At 34.3% G+C, this 18,728-nt stretch overlaps 1 protein-coding gene across 7 annotated transcripts in view; it reads left to right on the top strand.

The window, feature by feature from the left end:
- Nucleotides 1-18,728, top strand: part of MCTP1 (multiple C2 and transmembrane domain containing 1) — a 579,350-nt gene that overhangs the window by 383,939 nt on the left and 176,683 nt on the right. For 5 of the 7 annotated variants that reach the window (XM_066381864.1, XM_066381863.1, XM_066381859.1 and 2 more), the window contains 5 exons: nt 3,487-3,589; nt 5,329-5,431; nt 5,761-5,862; nt 6,249-6,323; nt 8,303-8,422. In XM_066381864.1, coding sequence (XP_066237961.1) covers nt 3,487-3,589; nt 5,329-5,431; nt 5,761-5,862; nt 6,249-6,323; nt 8,303-8,422 — 503 coding nt within the window. Of the gene's footprint in view, nt 1-3,486; nt 3,590-5,328; nt 5,432-5,760; nt 5,863-6,248; nt 6,324-8,302; nt 8,429-18,728 lie in introns of those variants that run through there. The other 2 variants (XM_066381862.1, XM_066381866.1) reach the window with 2 other exon arrangements.

Below are 18,728 nucleotides of genomic sequence, written 5' to 3'. Positions count from 1 at the left end.
TTTGTTGAATATTTTACAAATATTTACTCTTTTTGACTAGGAGATTTAACTCAAGATACAACTTGTTTCCTGTTATTTTTGTACTTTAAAGCACATTTTGATGTTTTAAATATTCTGTTTGTAAAGACATTACTTAAACCCATTATTTACTGATATCCTGCTAATGTGCCAGACGTTCTGCTAGTTACATTCTGTTATCTCTGCAAGAGGCCATTACTGTCACCATTTTTTACTTAAGGGAACAGGCCCAGGATCATAGAGTTCAATCCCAGTTTGCTCAGCCTCTAAAATTTTGGCCTTCCACCCCGGACCTCTGTCCTCTCACTTTGAACTTCAGTGCCTTGCCCAGTGCTCTTGAAAGTACGTGGACTATTTGAAGATTCATAAGGTGTGAAGTAGCTCAAGTGAGGGGCTGAAAAGATCTTGAGATTGGAGATGAGAAAGAAAGACTATATTCCATGCCATACAATGTGGACTTTACCCCATAGGCTCTGGGAAGACATCAAAATAGCTAAACTTGAAAATAGGGTTTCAGACATGTGTAAAATGGCAAGATTTTCAAGGATTGATTCTACAATTCAGTCTTCAATATGACTGCATACTCATTAAGAATAATGGATTTTATATCAGGAAAAATCAGTATGTATAAATGAAAGCCATGTTAAATAAGAGTTTGTTCTGTCTTAGGCAAAGGCTCTTTTTCAGAAAAAACAAAAGTACCATTACATTCCACACAGTGTCTAATAATGTGGTTTCTTAAAAATTATATTGTTTACCCATTTCAAGTTATAAGTTAAGTGCAGATAAGACAATATTTTTAACAATGATTACACTCCACTGGAATTTAGAATAGCAAAATGATGAGAAGTGGTTTCAGAAGATGCTCAAACTGTTATTTTGATTTCTAGTGCTTTAATACCTTCATTCCAATAGAAAAGAGTGACTGAGAGGGTTAAGTAATGTGATGATAGATGACTAATATTGATTTTCCCTAAGAATAGTCTTGAGAAATAATCAACTAAGAAAATAGGAATAGCCACTGCCTTATTGGCATAGGCTTTGATAAATGTATTAGTTTCTTAACAAGATATGGAAAGTGTTAAACGTTAAGAACAGATTCTGTTTCTTTAAGATCTTTTAGCCAATCTCTGACTCCAGATCATTTTTTTCTGTCCGCAAATAAAGATATAGTAACAAAGAAGATGATGATTTAAGAGACTTTCCATGGGGTTAATTAAAATGACTGGAAACTTGTTATGCAATTGAATATAATTCCTGTGGAAAAAAAATCAAAAAAGAATCTTCATCATCTACTTGCAGATGTTTAAAGTGCATTTCCCTGCCGCCCCCATAGATACTGGTTTCTGAGTTAGTTCTTGTGTTTCACTTTTGGAGAGGTGGTACAATTTTGACTGAATCTATTGCACTTGTTGATCACTGAGGGAAGTAAAACCAATTCAATTGGAATAGAATAGTAACTGAAGTAAAGCAAGTGAAAATGGGGGAACAAAGATACCAAAAAGAGTTATCTCTATTTAGTCTTTTCTGTACTTAATTAAGATGAACATGAATATGAGAAAAATTAAAAGGAAGTCCAAGGAAGAGTGTGAGAGTTACCTTTGTCTTTTAAGTATGTGCTTCCAAGGCTAATCATTTAATCAAAATCTTATCTAAACTGAAAGTGAAGTAGTTACTCTTTTGACAAGGAATTCTATTATAAATGTGGCTTTATTTTTTTTTCTCCCATTGTTATAGTGGATATGTTTTATCTCTCCAACAATTATATAAAGTATTTGAGGTTGTAGTTTATAGTCTGGCTTTTTGTTTACATCATAGTGCCCAGCCCAGAGCCAAGTATAAAGAAAATACTTAATATGAGCATTAAGAATAAGTAAGGTATGAGAACTGTTTGAATGGAATTTTTATGCTTGTACATGAATTATATAGGAGAACATAAAGTTGTTCATGTGGTAAATAAAACTTATTATAATGTGTTTTAATAAACAGAATATTCTTTTTAATATTATTTTTCATGGTGTTTCAATTGTGAGGATGGATGGTAGCAAGTAGGGCAAGAGGAATGTAGGTGGGAAAAGAAAGATAACACACATCCTAAGCCGAAGGTAAAATTTGCACCAGACCTAGAAGACTTTCAGTCCTCTATTCTTTTTATAGTCAGTCCTCTATTCTGTATTGAAAATTATTCCCAAGACCAAAAATTGAGAAGACTACCAGAATGTTAAATTATGCAGTTATCCTGTGGTATGTGAGGCCACTGAACTACCACACACATATTCTATCTCTTTTTTAAATATAAAATTAATAAATTAAATTAAAGGTGAATCAGAGTTTGTATAGCTTAAGAATTGCAATATAGCAAGCAAGTACACTGCTATGTGGGAATAATGTAGCTTATCTGTCACCAATAGCTAATGAATTCTTTCCTATTAAAATTTAATTGAAAATCTTCAATGATATTTAAGCTTTCACAGAAGTGTGAACCACTGTGACTACAATTCACAATGCATTTAAAACAATTATTCTTTATCATTAAAGTTAATAATATGCACATTAACCTCTTATGTAGTCTGAATCAATATTGTCGTTTAAAAGATATGACCTCTGGACAGCTTTGTCTAAATATTGATTTCATTGTCATTTGTATAAGGTATCAAACAAATTACATGCTGCATTAATATCATTAATGCTGCCCCTATAGAGCCTCTGACTTTATGGATTCTTATAATACAGGACACGACATTACAAAATATTGAGGACATCACAAAATATAATTTCTGGATGAACAGGATTTGACTATGGAAGAACAGAGTTGCTATAAACAGATAACTTCCAAATCCTTTACTCTCAGTGGACAAAAAAAATAAAAATAAAAATATTGCTCTTCAAATGCAGAACTGGTTGTTGAGGTTATGTTTCAAATGACAGATTTCTTTCTGCTTCGGAGGGTCTAATTTACTTTCTTGTGATGCCTTAGATATTTCAGAAGAGAATCTTACGTCAGATTAAAATATTTTAATTCTGCAATATAGTAGTTTCCTCAAAGTCAATTTGTTTAGAAATTTCTGTTACAAGTTACTAGTCAGATGAGCTGGAAAATACATGCATAAAAATAGCCTGAATCTTTCAAATGGTCACTATGGAATTAAATAAAAGCTGACTTAGGGATGGAGGTGCATCCCATTTTCCCTCATAATTAACAGTTATATTATTATTTTTGTGAAAAAAATTACAAATTGAAATATTGGCTGTATAATTTACTTTTTTTTCCTGGTGCTAAATTTCAATGAATCACAATAAAGAACATCATCAAGTTACAGCTAACTTCATTTTAATGTTTTAAAATTTTTTCTAATTGTACTTCACTTTTTGTTTTCTACGAAAAATTAAAAAAAAACAAACCAGAAAACCACACTCTGAGCTGTGGGTGCTATTTATCCTAAAAATGTCCCCCCCCATCTCTCGTAGGTAAAAGTGACCCGTTTTGTGTGGTTGAAGTGAACAATGATAGGTTGCTGACACACACCGTCTACAAAAACCTCAGTCCTGAGTGGAACAAAGTCTTCACGTTGTGAGTAGTAATTACCTTGAGCTCATTTCAGAAATAGGGCTAAATGATATTTATTTTTTGAGATTTTCTGTGTGCATTTATTCTTAATTGATTAACAGCTCAGTGCATCTGGGCTGCTTTTGCTAGCAACAGTGAGTATCATAATTGCATCAGCTTTTTGATAGTGAAACCTAGGGAAAGGGTATAATATCTTTGTTTTTGCAAATACTTTTTTTAAACTATGCTTTCTATATGATTTGACCAAGGACTTTGCTTCCTTAACTGGATGGCCATACTGGTTCTTCCTTTTATACTTTCTATTGAAATTCTCCCCAATTGCATTGACACCAAGGAGGACAAAGCTCTATTTGTTCTATTGCTCAAATCAGCAAACAATCCAGTCTCCAATTCGGCAGATGCTTTCGTTTTGGTTTGTTGCATTTTAGCACAATAAGAACATTAAGAATTGTCCTAGCTACCAAAATACCCTATGAGTTAATTTTCCTTTTGTTTAAAAAAGTTTAAAAACCATTTTTATCCCACTGTAAAAGCTGCCAGTGCTACACTATAGTATCCCCTAAGTTTGTTTTTTGGTTTTGTTTTGTTTTGTTTTGGAACTGGGCTTTAATAATGAACTCTGCACAAAGGAAAACTACAAACAGAAGTGCTTCTTAAAAGTTTTCTAACATAGTTTTAGTTTTTGTATGTGAAAAACTGTTAAATTCTTTATTAATTTCTTATACTGTCTCTGCTTAGGAGCCAGTGACTAATCTGATTTAATTATTTGAACAATTTGTCTTTAAGGAATTTTACATTTTTATAAAAGATGAAATCCCTGGTCAGGAGACTTGCACTCCTAAAACAGTTGTGGAGAGTATTTTTCTCTGGAATGCCTTATTGAATGAATAGATTTGATTATTATCAAAGCCATTAATTGATTGTGCCCTGATAAAGCCTCTTCTCACATGTGGTTGCAGTCTTCCAGTAATGATTATATTCTTTTAGTCTTCTCTTAATTCATGTTTTCTTGGTAAACAGTTTGATCAAAGACTAAATGCTATCAACAATTGGAGCTTATTTTTCCAGAAACAAAAATATGAAGAGCTTGCACAGTTGTTTATTAACAAATGTTATCTTTGGAGCATAATGGAAACTACTTAATTTCTAAATCCTAGGGTGGTACAGTAGCTATCAATGTTACATTTTCTCTATTCTGTTTTCTGTGTTAGTTAATTTTTACTATAATCCCAACAGAAATAAGTCAATGTTTTCACAAGAGCTGTAAACAAAAAGATGTCCTATTAGTAATAAAATAAAATTATATTAAATATACTGTGACTCTTGCTAATATCAACCCTGCCAGTGTTTTATGTGAGGTAATAGGAAAATAAGACTTATTGTGATAATGAGTAGGAAAAGTCTAAAGAATATCAGTTCCACTTATTGATGTTTTGCTTTTCTTACAGTAACTTATTCTGTGCCCATCCAAATGGAAAATTATATTTCATTAAAAAATTATAACTTGAAATTATGATGGTGTTCAAAGTTCCTGATTAATAGAACCATCAATGTAGTCTACTAAGGTGCATTGTGGGAAATTCTGTCAGATACCAAGAAAGCCATTTTGTATATGTGTGTATACAAGTAGCATACATAAAAAAACACACACAAAATCAGCTGGAGCCATCTAATTTTCAAAAGCATTTTTTTTTGTTCTCCACTGATGAAGTCTTTTTTTCTTACATATATTTATTATGCAGCAACATTAAAGATATCCACTCAGTTCTTGAAGTGACAGTTTATGATGAAGATCGGGATCGAAGTGCTGACTTTCTGGGCAAAGTTGCTATACCATTGCTGTCTGTAAGTTTTATTCACCTGACACACTGCTCTGTGTTGCTTTTGCTCAAGGAAAAAAAAAAACCCTCAGCTCTATATCTGTCATTTCTCAACCAAGGTCTGTAATAAGAACACTAAAAATTTTAACATACTCAATTCACGGCCATGTTGAATCCCATGATAGTTAATTTTTCCTGACAGACTTGATCCTGGTAATGAACAGGTACTTGTCAGAATTGCCACAGTTGTTTTGGGTTCTCTGTCAGTTTCAGCAGCTGGGGGTCAAAGGTCACTGAGGGAGTGTATTCAGTGGAGACCATGAGACAGACGGCTGTCATGTCCTTTTCCCGCAGATTCAAAATGGTGAACAGAAAGCCTACGTCTTGAAAAACAAGCAGCTGACAGGGCCAACAAAGGGGGTCATCTATCTTGAAATAGATGTGATTTTTAATGCTGTAAGTCTTAACTTTGGCTTTTTTGTACTGCTAAAGAGTTCAGTTTCATGAAAGCTTTTGTTCCTGATTTGTAGAGAATTTCTGTCATTCCTCATTTTCTCTAAACCTTGATGTATCCTGGAGAATACGCTTCTGCCACTGCCTGGCACACCCACACTTTCTGTTATAGCTGGCGACTGCCGCTGCGCTGAACTCCAGCCGCTGCCTGCCTGCCTGCCTGCCTAAAAAATGGAGTGCATGCATGTGCCACTGTGTACATTTATATTTTATGAGCACAGCAGCCAGGACTTTGAAACTTTAGATATTATTGCAAATTGAACTGCATAAAAAACTTGTAAGCATTTGTAATATATTAATTCATAACAGACACATATGTTGATGTATAGGTGAAAGCCAGCTTACGAACATTAATACCCAAAGAACAGAAGTACATTGAAGAGGAAAACAGACTCTCTAAACAGGTAAAAAGCAAGAAAAGATTAATCCCTCTGGGAAGACCTCATTGTATCTGTAACACATCTAACTAAATTCAAATAAACTTTGGAGGTGTGGAGGTTGGGGGAAGACTGAAATTTTTGATCATCTACTTATGTGAAATGGCTCTTTATTTTTTTCTTTCTTTTTCTGTCTTCCCTTCCTTTTCTTAAATGATCAAACAAGGACAATACCAAACCAATAAATTGGATGGGGGTGGTCAAAAGGAAAGGGGATACTGTGGATGCTGCATAGAATGGCTATGTATTCATGCAAAACGACCATTTTGAACATAATATACAATTTGATTGCCATGGAATGTGTAAATGAGAACACCAAAAGCTGAGGTTTAAATATTTGTTTAGACCACCCACAGGTATGGTGCAGGTGTGTGTAAAGCGAGCCCAGCATTAGCTCTTCCCTCTAATCCAGGAGAGAGGGGCTCCATCATCTAAAGGAAATCTCCTTAATTAGATTTTGACTATGATCTTTTTCCAAGTGAAATTTCATTACCATTTTCAACTTAGAAAATAGAAAATCAGGAACTCTGATTTTTCTGTCATAAAGAAATTTTAAATTAGGCTTGATAGCTTATAATTAGATTTATAGTTTTAATTAGGTTTGAGTCAAGTTAAGAAAGAGTACTAAGCAGCAAACCCTTTAGAAGAATGTTTACTTCTTATTAACACAGCTAAAATAAAATGCATTTGATATATCTATAAAGTTTACAGAAATCATTTGTGTGTTTAAAATATTTAATCTTTTTTTGCTATCAGAAGAGTAAAAGATTTCTATTTTCAATCAGTTCACTATAAACTGTGTAATGTTGGGTTGTTTTAAAGACAATATCTGAGTTCAAATGCAATATCTGTTTAAATAGAAATACAGATTACATTTTCTCACAATTATAAATAAAATTAATAAAAGTAGCCCATAAAGGAAGTGATCAGGGGCCAAGAAGGAAAACAAGTATGTAGACTCTGAAATTTGTCTGAAAGAAATTTAAATTTGAATAACTTGTTAAAGCTGATGTGCACGTACTTGCATCTATATTTACACATATGTATTTCTTTCATCTGACCTCAGTAAACTTTACATAGCTACGTCTTTAAAATACCAGATCAGCATTGAAGTATATTTGGAAGTAACAAAATATTAACTTTCAGACATTCTGTTCTAATTATTAACATAGCTGTAATTTTTTGAACATCATTTAGTATCCAAGCTGTTCTTTTTATAGTTGTAGTCATACCTTAGTTTTAAATTTAAATTTTATCAATTCTCATATACCCTTTTTAGTAAAAGATTTTGTAAAGCACTTGGTTGCGATAAATTTTTCCTAGATACAAAATCATGAGAAACTATAGGTTAAATTTATGGTGGGAAAGAGAAAGGTAGAGATAGGAGGAAAGGAAAAGAGAAAGAGAAAAAAAGGGAGAATGTGATAATAGAAAAGGGAGAATCCTACTAAAATAGTCATAAGAAAATGTTTACTACAATAAAGCAATACTTGGCAGGTTTTTCTCTAAGATCCTAAATAAAAAACATCTCAAATTACCCATTTCACTTTGCAACAGCTTGAAATTAAAGCATTTAAGGAATCTTAAAATCTCAATAAAATTAAAGCGTTTAAAAATATAGTTAAGGTTTGCAGTATGTGTGTAGCAAAAATGTTTTTAATCCTTTGGAGATTTTTTTTTCTTTTGAACAACTATAGTACAACCTACCTGATAATATTATTTAAAGAATATATTTATCTGATAAATTGTTCTTATAAGTCAATTTCTTCTACTTTCTTCAGAGATACTTCTTTTCCTTTCACTCATGAGCCAAATTGCTTGGTATATTCTTACACCTTTATTAACTTTCTGAATCCTTTTTAAAGCACAGTAAGTTTGAAGAATTTGTAGCATATCTGATGGTTTTTAGTCCTGCAAATTCTAATAATATTTCATCTTCCTTACAGCTGCTACTAAGAAACTTTATCAGAACAAAGCGTTGTGTCATGGTGCTTATAAATGCTGCATACTACGTTAATAGTTGCTTTGATTGGGACTCACCCCCAAGGAGCCTTGCTGCTTTTGTGGTATGATCATACTGTATTACTTACATTCTTATTCATTAAATTCAGTAATCAGAGCTGTGTGTTTCTGTGGCTATAGTAACAGTTATGTTGATGTGGCCATTTTAAAACTCCTATTTTAAGACTTGACTGGACAGATTTGCCGTGGGCAGAACCTGATGGATTATTCAAGGTCTGAATCCAAGAATACACCCCCCCACTTCCAGAACACAAGACATCTCCGCCCAATGTACAATTTTCTCCATGACAGCTAAAAAGTAAAATTTTATATGTTGCGTAATCCCAAATCCCAATAGCAGAGCCAAGAAAAGTAGTTAGTGTTAAAAAATTTAATATTATCTTGGCCATCCTCATTTTAATTGTATTCACTCTATAAATATTTTTTAAAAATATGAAAATCATTGACAGCAAAATACTAGCTGGTATTTCTTTAATATGTGAATCTATTTGAACTGGATGTGACCTATTAAGTGGCATCTTATTACTTTTGAGATTTCCAGTTTTTAAAAAGGCACAGTGAGAATTTGATAGATCCAAATAGTCCTCTAACGGTGTTCATCTTGTAGCCTTTTACTCTGGTTATTTAAAAACTGCTGAGGAGACCAACTTGCAAAACCAGAAAACCTGAAAGAATACTTTCCTCTGAGCTTTAGCTGGAATTATCTGCTTTCACATTATTTTTGCTTATTCAGGATTTCAGTTTGAAGTTTAAGGGTGTCCTTCTTTAAAATTTTTTTATTTTATTGTCATATATGTTAGAATATGAGTACCTTATGCTTTCTTACAGTTGCTGGCTTAGCATAATATGACTTTATTGTGGGAGCTTACAAGAAAAACCTTAACTGTAATAACAAATCAACATTTTAGTATTACCATTCAAATGAGTGTGTGCACATCTGTTTAGTACTTTGAGCTCTGTCCTCCTCTCAGGCCTTGTACGGGACTCTCATTAATGTCTGAGCACTTGGAACAAAGGGTGTATATATCCCTTTATGTTGTGAGTTACCAGAAAGTTAGGCATCCTGCTTCCCATAGACATGTTGTTGTCTCCTCAAACAAAGAGATCGTCATCATCAAGTTTTAGAAAGGAAACTCTGCCTCTGTCAATATTCTTTAATTCCTTCCCATACTAAGTACACGGGGTACCCTTAAGCAAACTTTATGATGATTTTCCACTGTCACAGAATCACTTTGACGTTAATGAGGAAAAAATGATACTAAGTTTATTTGTATATTTTATGCCATTACGTCCAAGTTCCATGGAGCCTTATCACAGACACAGTAATATTCTACCAAAAAGATTTGGTGCTATCTTTGATTGACTCCTTCCAAAGTCTTTCCCACAGCTGTTTGCAAAATTTAAAAACAGAGATATCGACATAATTATCTAATTTGTTCAGGAACATTTGTTTTTAACACATTAGCATTACAATGTGTTTTGTAGTCTACATAAAATTCACCTCGCTTCTAGATGTCACTCAGGTAAAGTGAATTCAAGGTGACACACTTTGTTTAAAATATCTTTCTGATTAAAAAAAAAAAACAAAAAAAAGCACAGGCTCTGAAATTCTGAGGAACTTAGGTTAGGTACATGTACACGATAATACTTGAGTGATCTCACTGTAAGAGAGTCAAAGTTCTTTGGGTAAGAAATGTAATCTGTCTGTTAGCTGGTGGTCAGTTGCTAACAGACTCGGTCCTGTGAAACAAGCTGAATGCAAGATGCTTGCAAAAACCGAGGCTGGGCACAATAAAGGTAGACAAAGGAACTGCTGACACCGACGGTGAAAAAGAGGCCACAAACTAATATGTGAACACACGTGAAGAGTACTTTTGAGAAGAAGCAACAATATTAACCATTTCATTTAAAAAAAGAAAAAAAGAGAAATGCTGAATTACATTCTATTGAATGTGAATAAATGACTAAACCAGACTTCACTTGTCTAAAGCAAGGAATGACAAAACCAAACTTCCCTTGTCTAAAATGGGACTCATGAAAATAGGAACCCTGCCTTTTCCACTGATACTTCAGCATCACCTATGGGGTATTTGGCATTTAGTAGGCTCCCAATATAAATGGCTGTCTAAATCAATCGACTAACTAGTGAACCCACCTGAAATTTTTTTTTAATGTGGAGAAGCTCATTATTCAATGATGCCAGATAAATAGGGGTTTGCTTTAATAAAGCTAGTTATTAAATGATGATAGACATAGCTTGTTGCTGTTGAAGCAATTTTTCCTAAACATGGATTTAATATTCCCAACAACCTTATTATGAGGTAGATATTATTATTTTCCAATATACAGAGGGAAAAAATTGAGGCACAGAGAAGTTAAGTACCTTGGCCAAAGTCACACAGCAGACATTATTTCCTTTCTAAAAAAAAATTAAACGTGTACTGTGTAATCTTAGTATCATAACAATTCAGGAAAAAAACAACTATGCTGGGATTTCTACTTATAGATATTAAATGATGTGAGTACTTAAAAAGGAGATATTTCGAAGGTATCATTGCATTACAAGAGCCCTTTTAGGCCATTTTGTTGAAAAGAACAGCTTTCTATTAGGAGAAGAGTAGGAGCAGCACCCCATTGTTACAAACATATTGTTCCCATCATTCCCTGTGGCTGGATCATGGGTCTATTATTATAATATCGGCTCTACTTGGCCCACATTTTCGTCAATGCAGCGGCTCATGGAGCATGCGCATTTGTATGGGTATGCGGGATGATCTGAGGCCCAGATCAGTCAACTTTAAAACGTTTAAGTGCCTTTTCTCTATTCTGTTTTATTTTTCTTTTCTAATATACTATCCACAAATAAATCTAGACTAATGAGATAGAAACAGGAAAACAATAACTTTTTGTCCTAATGTCAAGTAAAATGGAGAGAATGAGAAAGGCAGGGTTAGAGCCGCTCCAGCCTCTAGCCGGGTCCCTGTGTGCTAGGGGGAGCACTTAACGCCAGCCGACGACAGTAGAAGCTGAAATAGTCCTGGAGGGTGATGGATACAATATAAGCAAACACATTCCTAGCAAATGTCCTTGGTTTTGCGCTACGAATTAGGTTTTTAAATTTTATTATGAATATTGTATGCCTAGCGCGAACACGGGTGGATCTGGTGGAGAAGGCACCGCTTGTCTTTTAAAATCGTCTACTGTAGACGTGGAAATGTCGCAGAAATCGGGCCTAATTTTCATCAGGCTCTCGACCAGACATTTGTGTTCTCATGGATGTCAGGGGGTGCAACACGGGGGAAAAAGGAGTGCACATTCTCTCTCTTTTCAGTACTGTCATTTCTCACTGTAATGAGCACAGAAATAATTGGACAACTGAGCTATCAGTAAAAGGACACACTTCAGTGTGCGTCAGAGAATTATTTTACAGGACAAACTTTAATCTTTAGATGTGATTGTAGATAATTTGTGGTACCATCTGTCCATTTGGAATTGTTTTAGCCTTTTCTGTCGTTATACAGTAAGTGCCGCTGTGTTTAACATTAACATTTGATATTTTACACATTTAATTTCTGTTCTGCTGTGTGGTCCTTAGGGAACAGAGTGCTAGTGCTACATGAGAGAGACAAAGTATTGATCAGTTAACATTTCAGCTACATTTATGTATGTCGCAAAATTAATGAAAATGCCAGACAAAAATGTCAGAGTGCACAAAAAGGTAGAATTTAAATTTGGTAGTTTAATGAAAAGTTTAAGATGTGCATTATCAAAAATGTCCTCTTGCCTTTAAAGTACAATTCCTAACAGAATAACTACAGGGAGGCACATATTTTACTTAGAGGAACAATGAACATGAATTATGAAGGATGTCAACTCTTCAAAGAACCGTGTGCTCCAAAACGGCATGAATGCTTAACTGTTACTCATAAAACACATTTGTTTCTGTTCAGATCTTGAGGGCTGCTACTGGCTTCTCACTGTATACTAACCAACCTATGAGACAGGCTTCCTTCGGAGATTCTATCCCTAGGTTTTCCTTGTTGCCCATGTGTTACTTTTGTGTCAAAACTGAGAATTTCCTCTACAGCAATTCATCCGGGCCACTCTGGCTCCTTACTCATTCCTTTCTGGGTCCTTTTCAAATGCCAGGTTTTCCTTTGCCTCCAAATAATTTGTGCTCCACCTTCATTCAATCCCCATTTTAGTCAAGGATCACACTCTGGACAACAGTTACTTTCAGAAAAGCTGGGCCATTATACAGGAAAAGAGAAAGAACAGAGATGATGTGTGCAAAGAATGACATGAGGCAGCTCTGAGTAGCTAAATGATAAAAAGAAAAGACAAGACAATGGAGGAAGCAGGAGCAGAGGAGGAGGAAGTGGCTTGCAGAGGTGATGGGATAGAATGCAATGTTCTGCAGTCAGCCAGCTCTGGAGGGCACCTCTAGTGCTTCCTCTGTAGAAAACCTGCTGCTACTAAACAACATAGGAATTCTTCTAGACGTTATTATAAAAAAAACTAAGGACAATTTAAGTGACTTTCAGGATCAGAGACTAAAAAGGGAGCATTGCTTAAGGGGAAATATTAATGTGAAAACAAAGGCACATTTACGTTACCTGTAGGTCAAGTCTTAGCGTTCAGATTACTAAGCAATAAAGGGTGGTTGGTCGCACTACGTGTGGAAGGTAACTTTAGGTTTCCAACAGAAATTTCTATTTGAAAAATTCCAGAGACATCAATAATACCACACCAACAACATTATGCAACAATCCATGGCAGTTTACAAGTAATTTTGGTAGAAGGTTTTTATTGTTGTTGCTACAATTTAATTTTAGGATTAGCAGAAAAACTGGAAATGTTCCAGATATAAAATTGTTACTTCTCTGCAATAGCAAAACAAAAGAACCTCCAAAAATCAAAGAAAAATTACTAAAGCAAAATTATCTACAACTGTTGGTCCTACCCTTGTATTATCGATTTTTCCTGAAGTTATATAAATCTAAAATTCCAAGGCCTTCTTTACTTATGCCTTCCTCTGATATAAACACTTACTAAGCTTACTGAACAATACTCCCAATTTAATGTATACACATTTTAAAAGTATTTTAAACATTGCCTTCACAAATGTGTGAGATAAGAAAGCCTATATAGAATTTTATTGATTTAGAAGATAGCATACATCCAAAGTTGCCTACAATTTCTTTTACAAAGTCAAAAAATTATCGACACCTAGAAGATTCTAGTACTAAATTTTTATTCTCAGTGAAGAGATTGTATGCTTAATTCACATGGGCATGCTGGCACTTCAAGCTGCTATGCAAAATATATATTTCCCCAAATTTATCTGAATTCCAAGGGAGAATTTTTTTTTCAACCATTGGCCTCTGAAAAATAAAATTTTCTCAATTGATGCCTTTTACAAAGCATTGCAGATAAATTCTTACAATTGCATCAAAAACCATGATTTGAAAGCAAATTTAGTTTTAGGATTGATCACAATTAGCTAGAAATCACCCTGACTCAGGAAATGTAACAAATCAGATATTAAATGGAACAAAGTATTTTGACTAGACTTCTCCTTTAATCCTTCTGGACAAATGATGTTCTGGGTCAGTTTAGAGTTCCATTTTGTTTTTGTAGCTGCTAATGTAAACAGATACAGCACCTCCTCAAATCACTATTTAGTTCTCTTTAAATGATGCCAATGCACTTTCTGGTTTGTTTTCATAGAAGTCAGCAAAAGGGCCTCCTGCTCTTTGGAGAAAGATCATCACAAAGCCACAGAGTAAACTACTAAGCTTATTTCTCTCACATTTTTTTATATTTATAATAAGAATTTAATTCTTATAGCACATCACACACATTCTATTATCTCTACTCTCCCTTCTTTGTCTGCCAAAGCAGGAAGAAGTAAGATGCTGTCATCTGGGGACCTTTTGTCAGTGGTTAATTTGGGAAAAAAAGAATTGTCTCACTTTCTTTTAAGATATAGTGCCATTGTACTATATTATAATCAAACGTGAACCATAGGTATCAGCAAAATAACTATGGTATGAGTCTAAGAATTAGCCTTCTCATGAACCTTAATGGTATCTACAGTGAAGTGGGTGTGGAGAGGGCAGCCATACCTGACTGCAGCGCCTTCGTGCTGCGTGGCTGCTGTCCCGTTCCCTCCAGCAGCCTCCTCCATTACTTATCAGCTAGTTTAAACCTTAAGACCTTTATTACATTCTTCAAAACCATGTTGCATGGTCCAGATCTTAAAACAGAGTTAACTAAGGATTAAAAATTATAAAATAATAAAATCAGAGTTGTCTTACTGTCTGTCCCCAGATTTCTAAAGCAAAGTTCATATCCTTTGGATAATTTCCTACTTTCCATGTCTAATTGAAATTGCTAGGGACATGCATTCTGAACAAACTAGCAAGCCATATTCCATTACAAAATATTTTTATGTAAAGTGTTTTGGAAAAAAAAATAGCTAATTATATACTTTATTTTAGTAAAATTTTGGAAAATAAGAGTAATAACTTCTGAAAGATTATAACATGTTGGAAATACAGTCATTATTATACTCTACCAGTGGTAGTCAACCTGGTCCCTACCGCCCACTAGTGGGCATTTCAGCTTTCATGGTGGGTGGTAGCAGAGCAACCAAAGTATAAATAAAAAGATAGATTTAACTATGAAGTTGTTTTATAAAGATTTATTCTGCCAAACTTAGCGAAAATCCAACATAAAGTTCTTGGTAAGTAATTATTATTATATACTTTAACTCGCTGTAACTCTGCTTTATAAATTTGATACAGTAAAGTTACTTCCCTACTTTATAAATCATCATTACTATGGAACCAGTGAGCGATTAGAAAATTTTACTACTAACAGAGATACAAAAGTGGGCGGTAGGTATAAAAAGGTTGACTACCCCTGGTCTAGCCAGTAAGTTCACTCTCCACATATTTTCATGCCCCTTTGTATCAACTAAATATTAAGAAATATGAGTAGAATACTTTCTGTTGTCCAATTTGTTCAATTTTGACCAGCTATGAAGATAAACCTTAGAATTATTAATGTATTAGAGTTAATTTACCAAGTGAGAAGTTAACCTGAAATGTTGTTAAGAAAGCTGTTCCTGTTTTTCATTATCTCCTTTCTTGCCATCTTACCACAATTGAATATGACAGCAGAGTTGGATGTAAAGACAGTGGTCAGTCTCGACACAATGAGACTATGCTAGGCCTCTGTGTCACGTCTCCTACTTGGCTGTCATAGCAGAGGTCCCACACTCAGCCAGAGGTAACTCTGGAGATCAGTAACAGACTGAAGATGACCATTGCTCATGTTCACACCAGTCATCAGTTACGGGCTCAAAGGGAGGTAATGGAAAAAAATTAGAGAAAAGCAAGGAAAGGTGGAAGTTATATCAAGTGTAGACAGTAATTGGTAAAAATGAAAGTCAACCCTAATTTTAAGGATGGAATAAAACATTTTAGAGATAATACTGGGCTTTTAAAAATCTTTACCTTTTAGAAATTAAATTTAATGAGGTGATATTGATCAATAAGAATACATAGGCTTCAGGTGAGCATCTCTATAGCATTGGAACTGTTGATTGCATTGTGTGCCCATCACCCAAAGTCAAATCGTTTTCTGTTGCCATATGTTTTACCTTCTTTACTCCTGGCTTTTAAAAATCTTAAATCAGTGCTTTTCAACTCTTTTTTTCATATTCACCATCTTAGAAAACTTTTTATTTAATTTAGTGAGAGGAATTAAATACTAAGGAATAAGATTTTGTCAGGGAGTATTGAGTTTCAGAGGGCCACAAATCATAGTGATATCTTAAGATATTTTTCTCCCCTCAAAAAAATATAATTTTTGCCCCTATAGGTACTATATAGCCTCTGTTGAAAATACATGCCCTAAATGAAGTTTAATGTGAGTTTAACTATGTTTATTCTCATACTGTTGATGATAAAGTCTATTTTGGATTTACTGTAGTTTCCATACAATGCAAATTATCCGTATAAATATTTAGTCTGGAGAAAAAGACTTTGTAATCTCTGTACATAATCACTGACTACATTGGAGTCCATCTAAAAGAAAAATTTTGTTTGGCCTCATAGATATAGAAGAATTAAATCTTCCCCTTATGAAAACCCATATGAGAGTTTTCTTTTGTCCACCAATTCCAAGGGTATATTGTCGTGTTTTACAGAAATGAAGAAGTGGGGTGAACATTTAGTTCTGGCCTAAGTAATATAACCTCTCTCATTATGAGGGTTGGATGGGTTTTGTCCATACTTTGCACTATATTTATGACTAATAGATAATCTTTATCTCCTTAAGTGAATATCATTATGTCAGAGATATAAAAGCATACTTAATTAGGCTCAATTACCTATTAGATCTTCATTGGAAGGGGAAGAAAATAAAAGGTTGTAGTGTAGGAAAGTCATCTGAAACAGTCAAGATACATGTTCTACTGGCTGTTCTGCAAGGCAAGTGCCCCAGTTCCCCACAAGAATAGAAAAACTTCTACTATTGTAATTTATCAATACTATGCAAATATATGATGTTTTATATCCCACTTCACCAAATACAAATATTAATAATTCTACCGCATTTTCCATAGTTAGCATTCTATACAGTTCCTACCGAGCAGACTCCAGGCAGTGCTTACATGTATCAAACAAGAACATAGCATCCAGTTTTGTCATAAAGTGTTAGTGAATTAAATACTATTCCCCTTAGTTAATTTAAGAAATCTTTTTGATTTCATTTAAAGTAATAGATCACCCAGGCTTAAAGTAGTCCATTAATTATCCACAGAGTAGAGTACACAGGTTATATAAAAGAGGTATTATGTTTTTGAAGTGATATTAGTAAAGTGATGACTGTTACTGAGAGAAAATTAATTCATCAATATAGAAGCTCAGATAACTGAGTTCACCTTTTCTAGGTAAGCAGCAATACTGAAAACTTACCTGGTTTTGTTTAAATTATTTTAAATAGAGTTTGATTCTTCTGTTGCAAAAGCCTATTATACCTCAATCAGGAAGCTGTTATTTCTAAGAGAGACCTTTAAACCTAGGGTCTACTAGTTTGTGTGGTTGTGTACTGTTTCCTTCATATATAAAATTCTCAGAGTATAAGTCTTCTACTACGGTTCTGTTTCTAACTCCTAAATATTGTTCATATGGACTTCCAACTTCCAAATAAGATGTAAAAGTCTGTTTTGTAAGGCAGTTACTGAGATCTCGGAACACATTTCCCCATAGTAGCAATGTCATAGACTATGACATAAAAGCACTCACAATGCCTGTTGAGCCCTACATAGAGGACTAGTAGTAAAATAGCAACATTACATGTAGGAAGTAGATTCAATGGAACCATAGCGGGTGCTCAGGATGCTAAGAACACATCTGTCCAGCTTCAGGATAGCGCACCTTCTGATTGGCAAAGGCATGGGGCCGGCAAAGGTAAGGATTATATGGGCTTTGAAAGATGCAGATATTGTCATAGAATACTACACTTGGAAAGGGAGCTTAGAGATCATTTTACAGTAGAGGAAATTAAAGTGCTAAAAGGTAAAGGACTTCCCGCCACACTGACACTCCCTCGCCCCCACCTGCAGGTGATGGATGCCACAAAGACAGCAGCACTGATAAGACAGGAAGAGCAGAGAGAGACAGGGAGACAGAGGGACAGGGACAGAGAAAGAGAGAGATCTATTTTTATATCCTGAGGTTCATAAGTCAAGTTGTCCTTAATTAAGAAAAGCCACATGTCTGACATTGTTTTGTCGAGTTCTAAGAGTATAAAATTAGACTACCAGTCCTTGGTATTTCCTGTTAAAGAACCTGTTGATTTGGGAGGGCTGGAATTGCCTACTTAAAATAGTAAATCTGTGTTCACCTTGCTTAGTATTATTCCTGTAGTTTAAGTAATAAGTGTGTGTCTTATGTTTTGATGAACTTTTCTATTAGTTGAGATCATAGCACACGATAACTCCAAAAACACTGTGCAGATATATGTGTATGGTAATAAAGAACTCTTAAAGAGTTACTGTGTGTCTAAGTGAGGTACATTTTAGACAAGTTTAGAAATGTCATTTGGCCTCGAAGTAGTATAAATTACTTATTCCCAAAAGTAAATGTAGACTCATTAAGAATATATTTCCCAGGTTTTAAACATCACCGAGTTGCTTAAACAGTGTAAACCATCTATATTGATCCATATTGATTTAATTGTAGCCAAGATGAACCTGTACATGCCAAAATTTCTATTAGACTAAATAAATCCCAGGGAAAAGATGTATGTGTTATGAATTATTTAGAAAAGCTGAGC

Source organism: Saccopteryx leptura, chromosome 4 (genome assembly GCF_036850995.1).
Source record: "Saccopteryx leptura isolate mSacLep1 chromosome 4, mSacLep1_pri_phased_curated, whole genome shotgun sequence".
NCBI lineage: Eukaryota > Metazoa > Chordata > Mammalia > Chiroptera > Emballonuridae > Saccopteryx > Saccopteryx leptura.
Note: the sequence above shows the minus strand (reverse complement) of the source record. Positions and strands in the feature narration are given on the sequence as shown.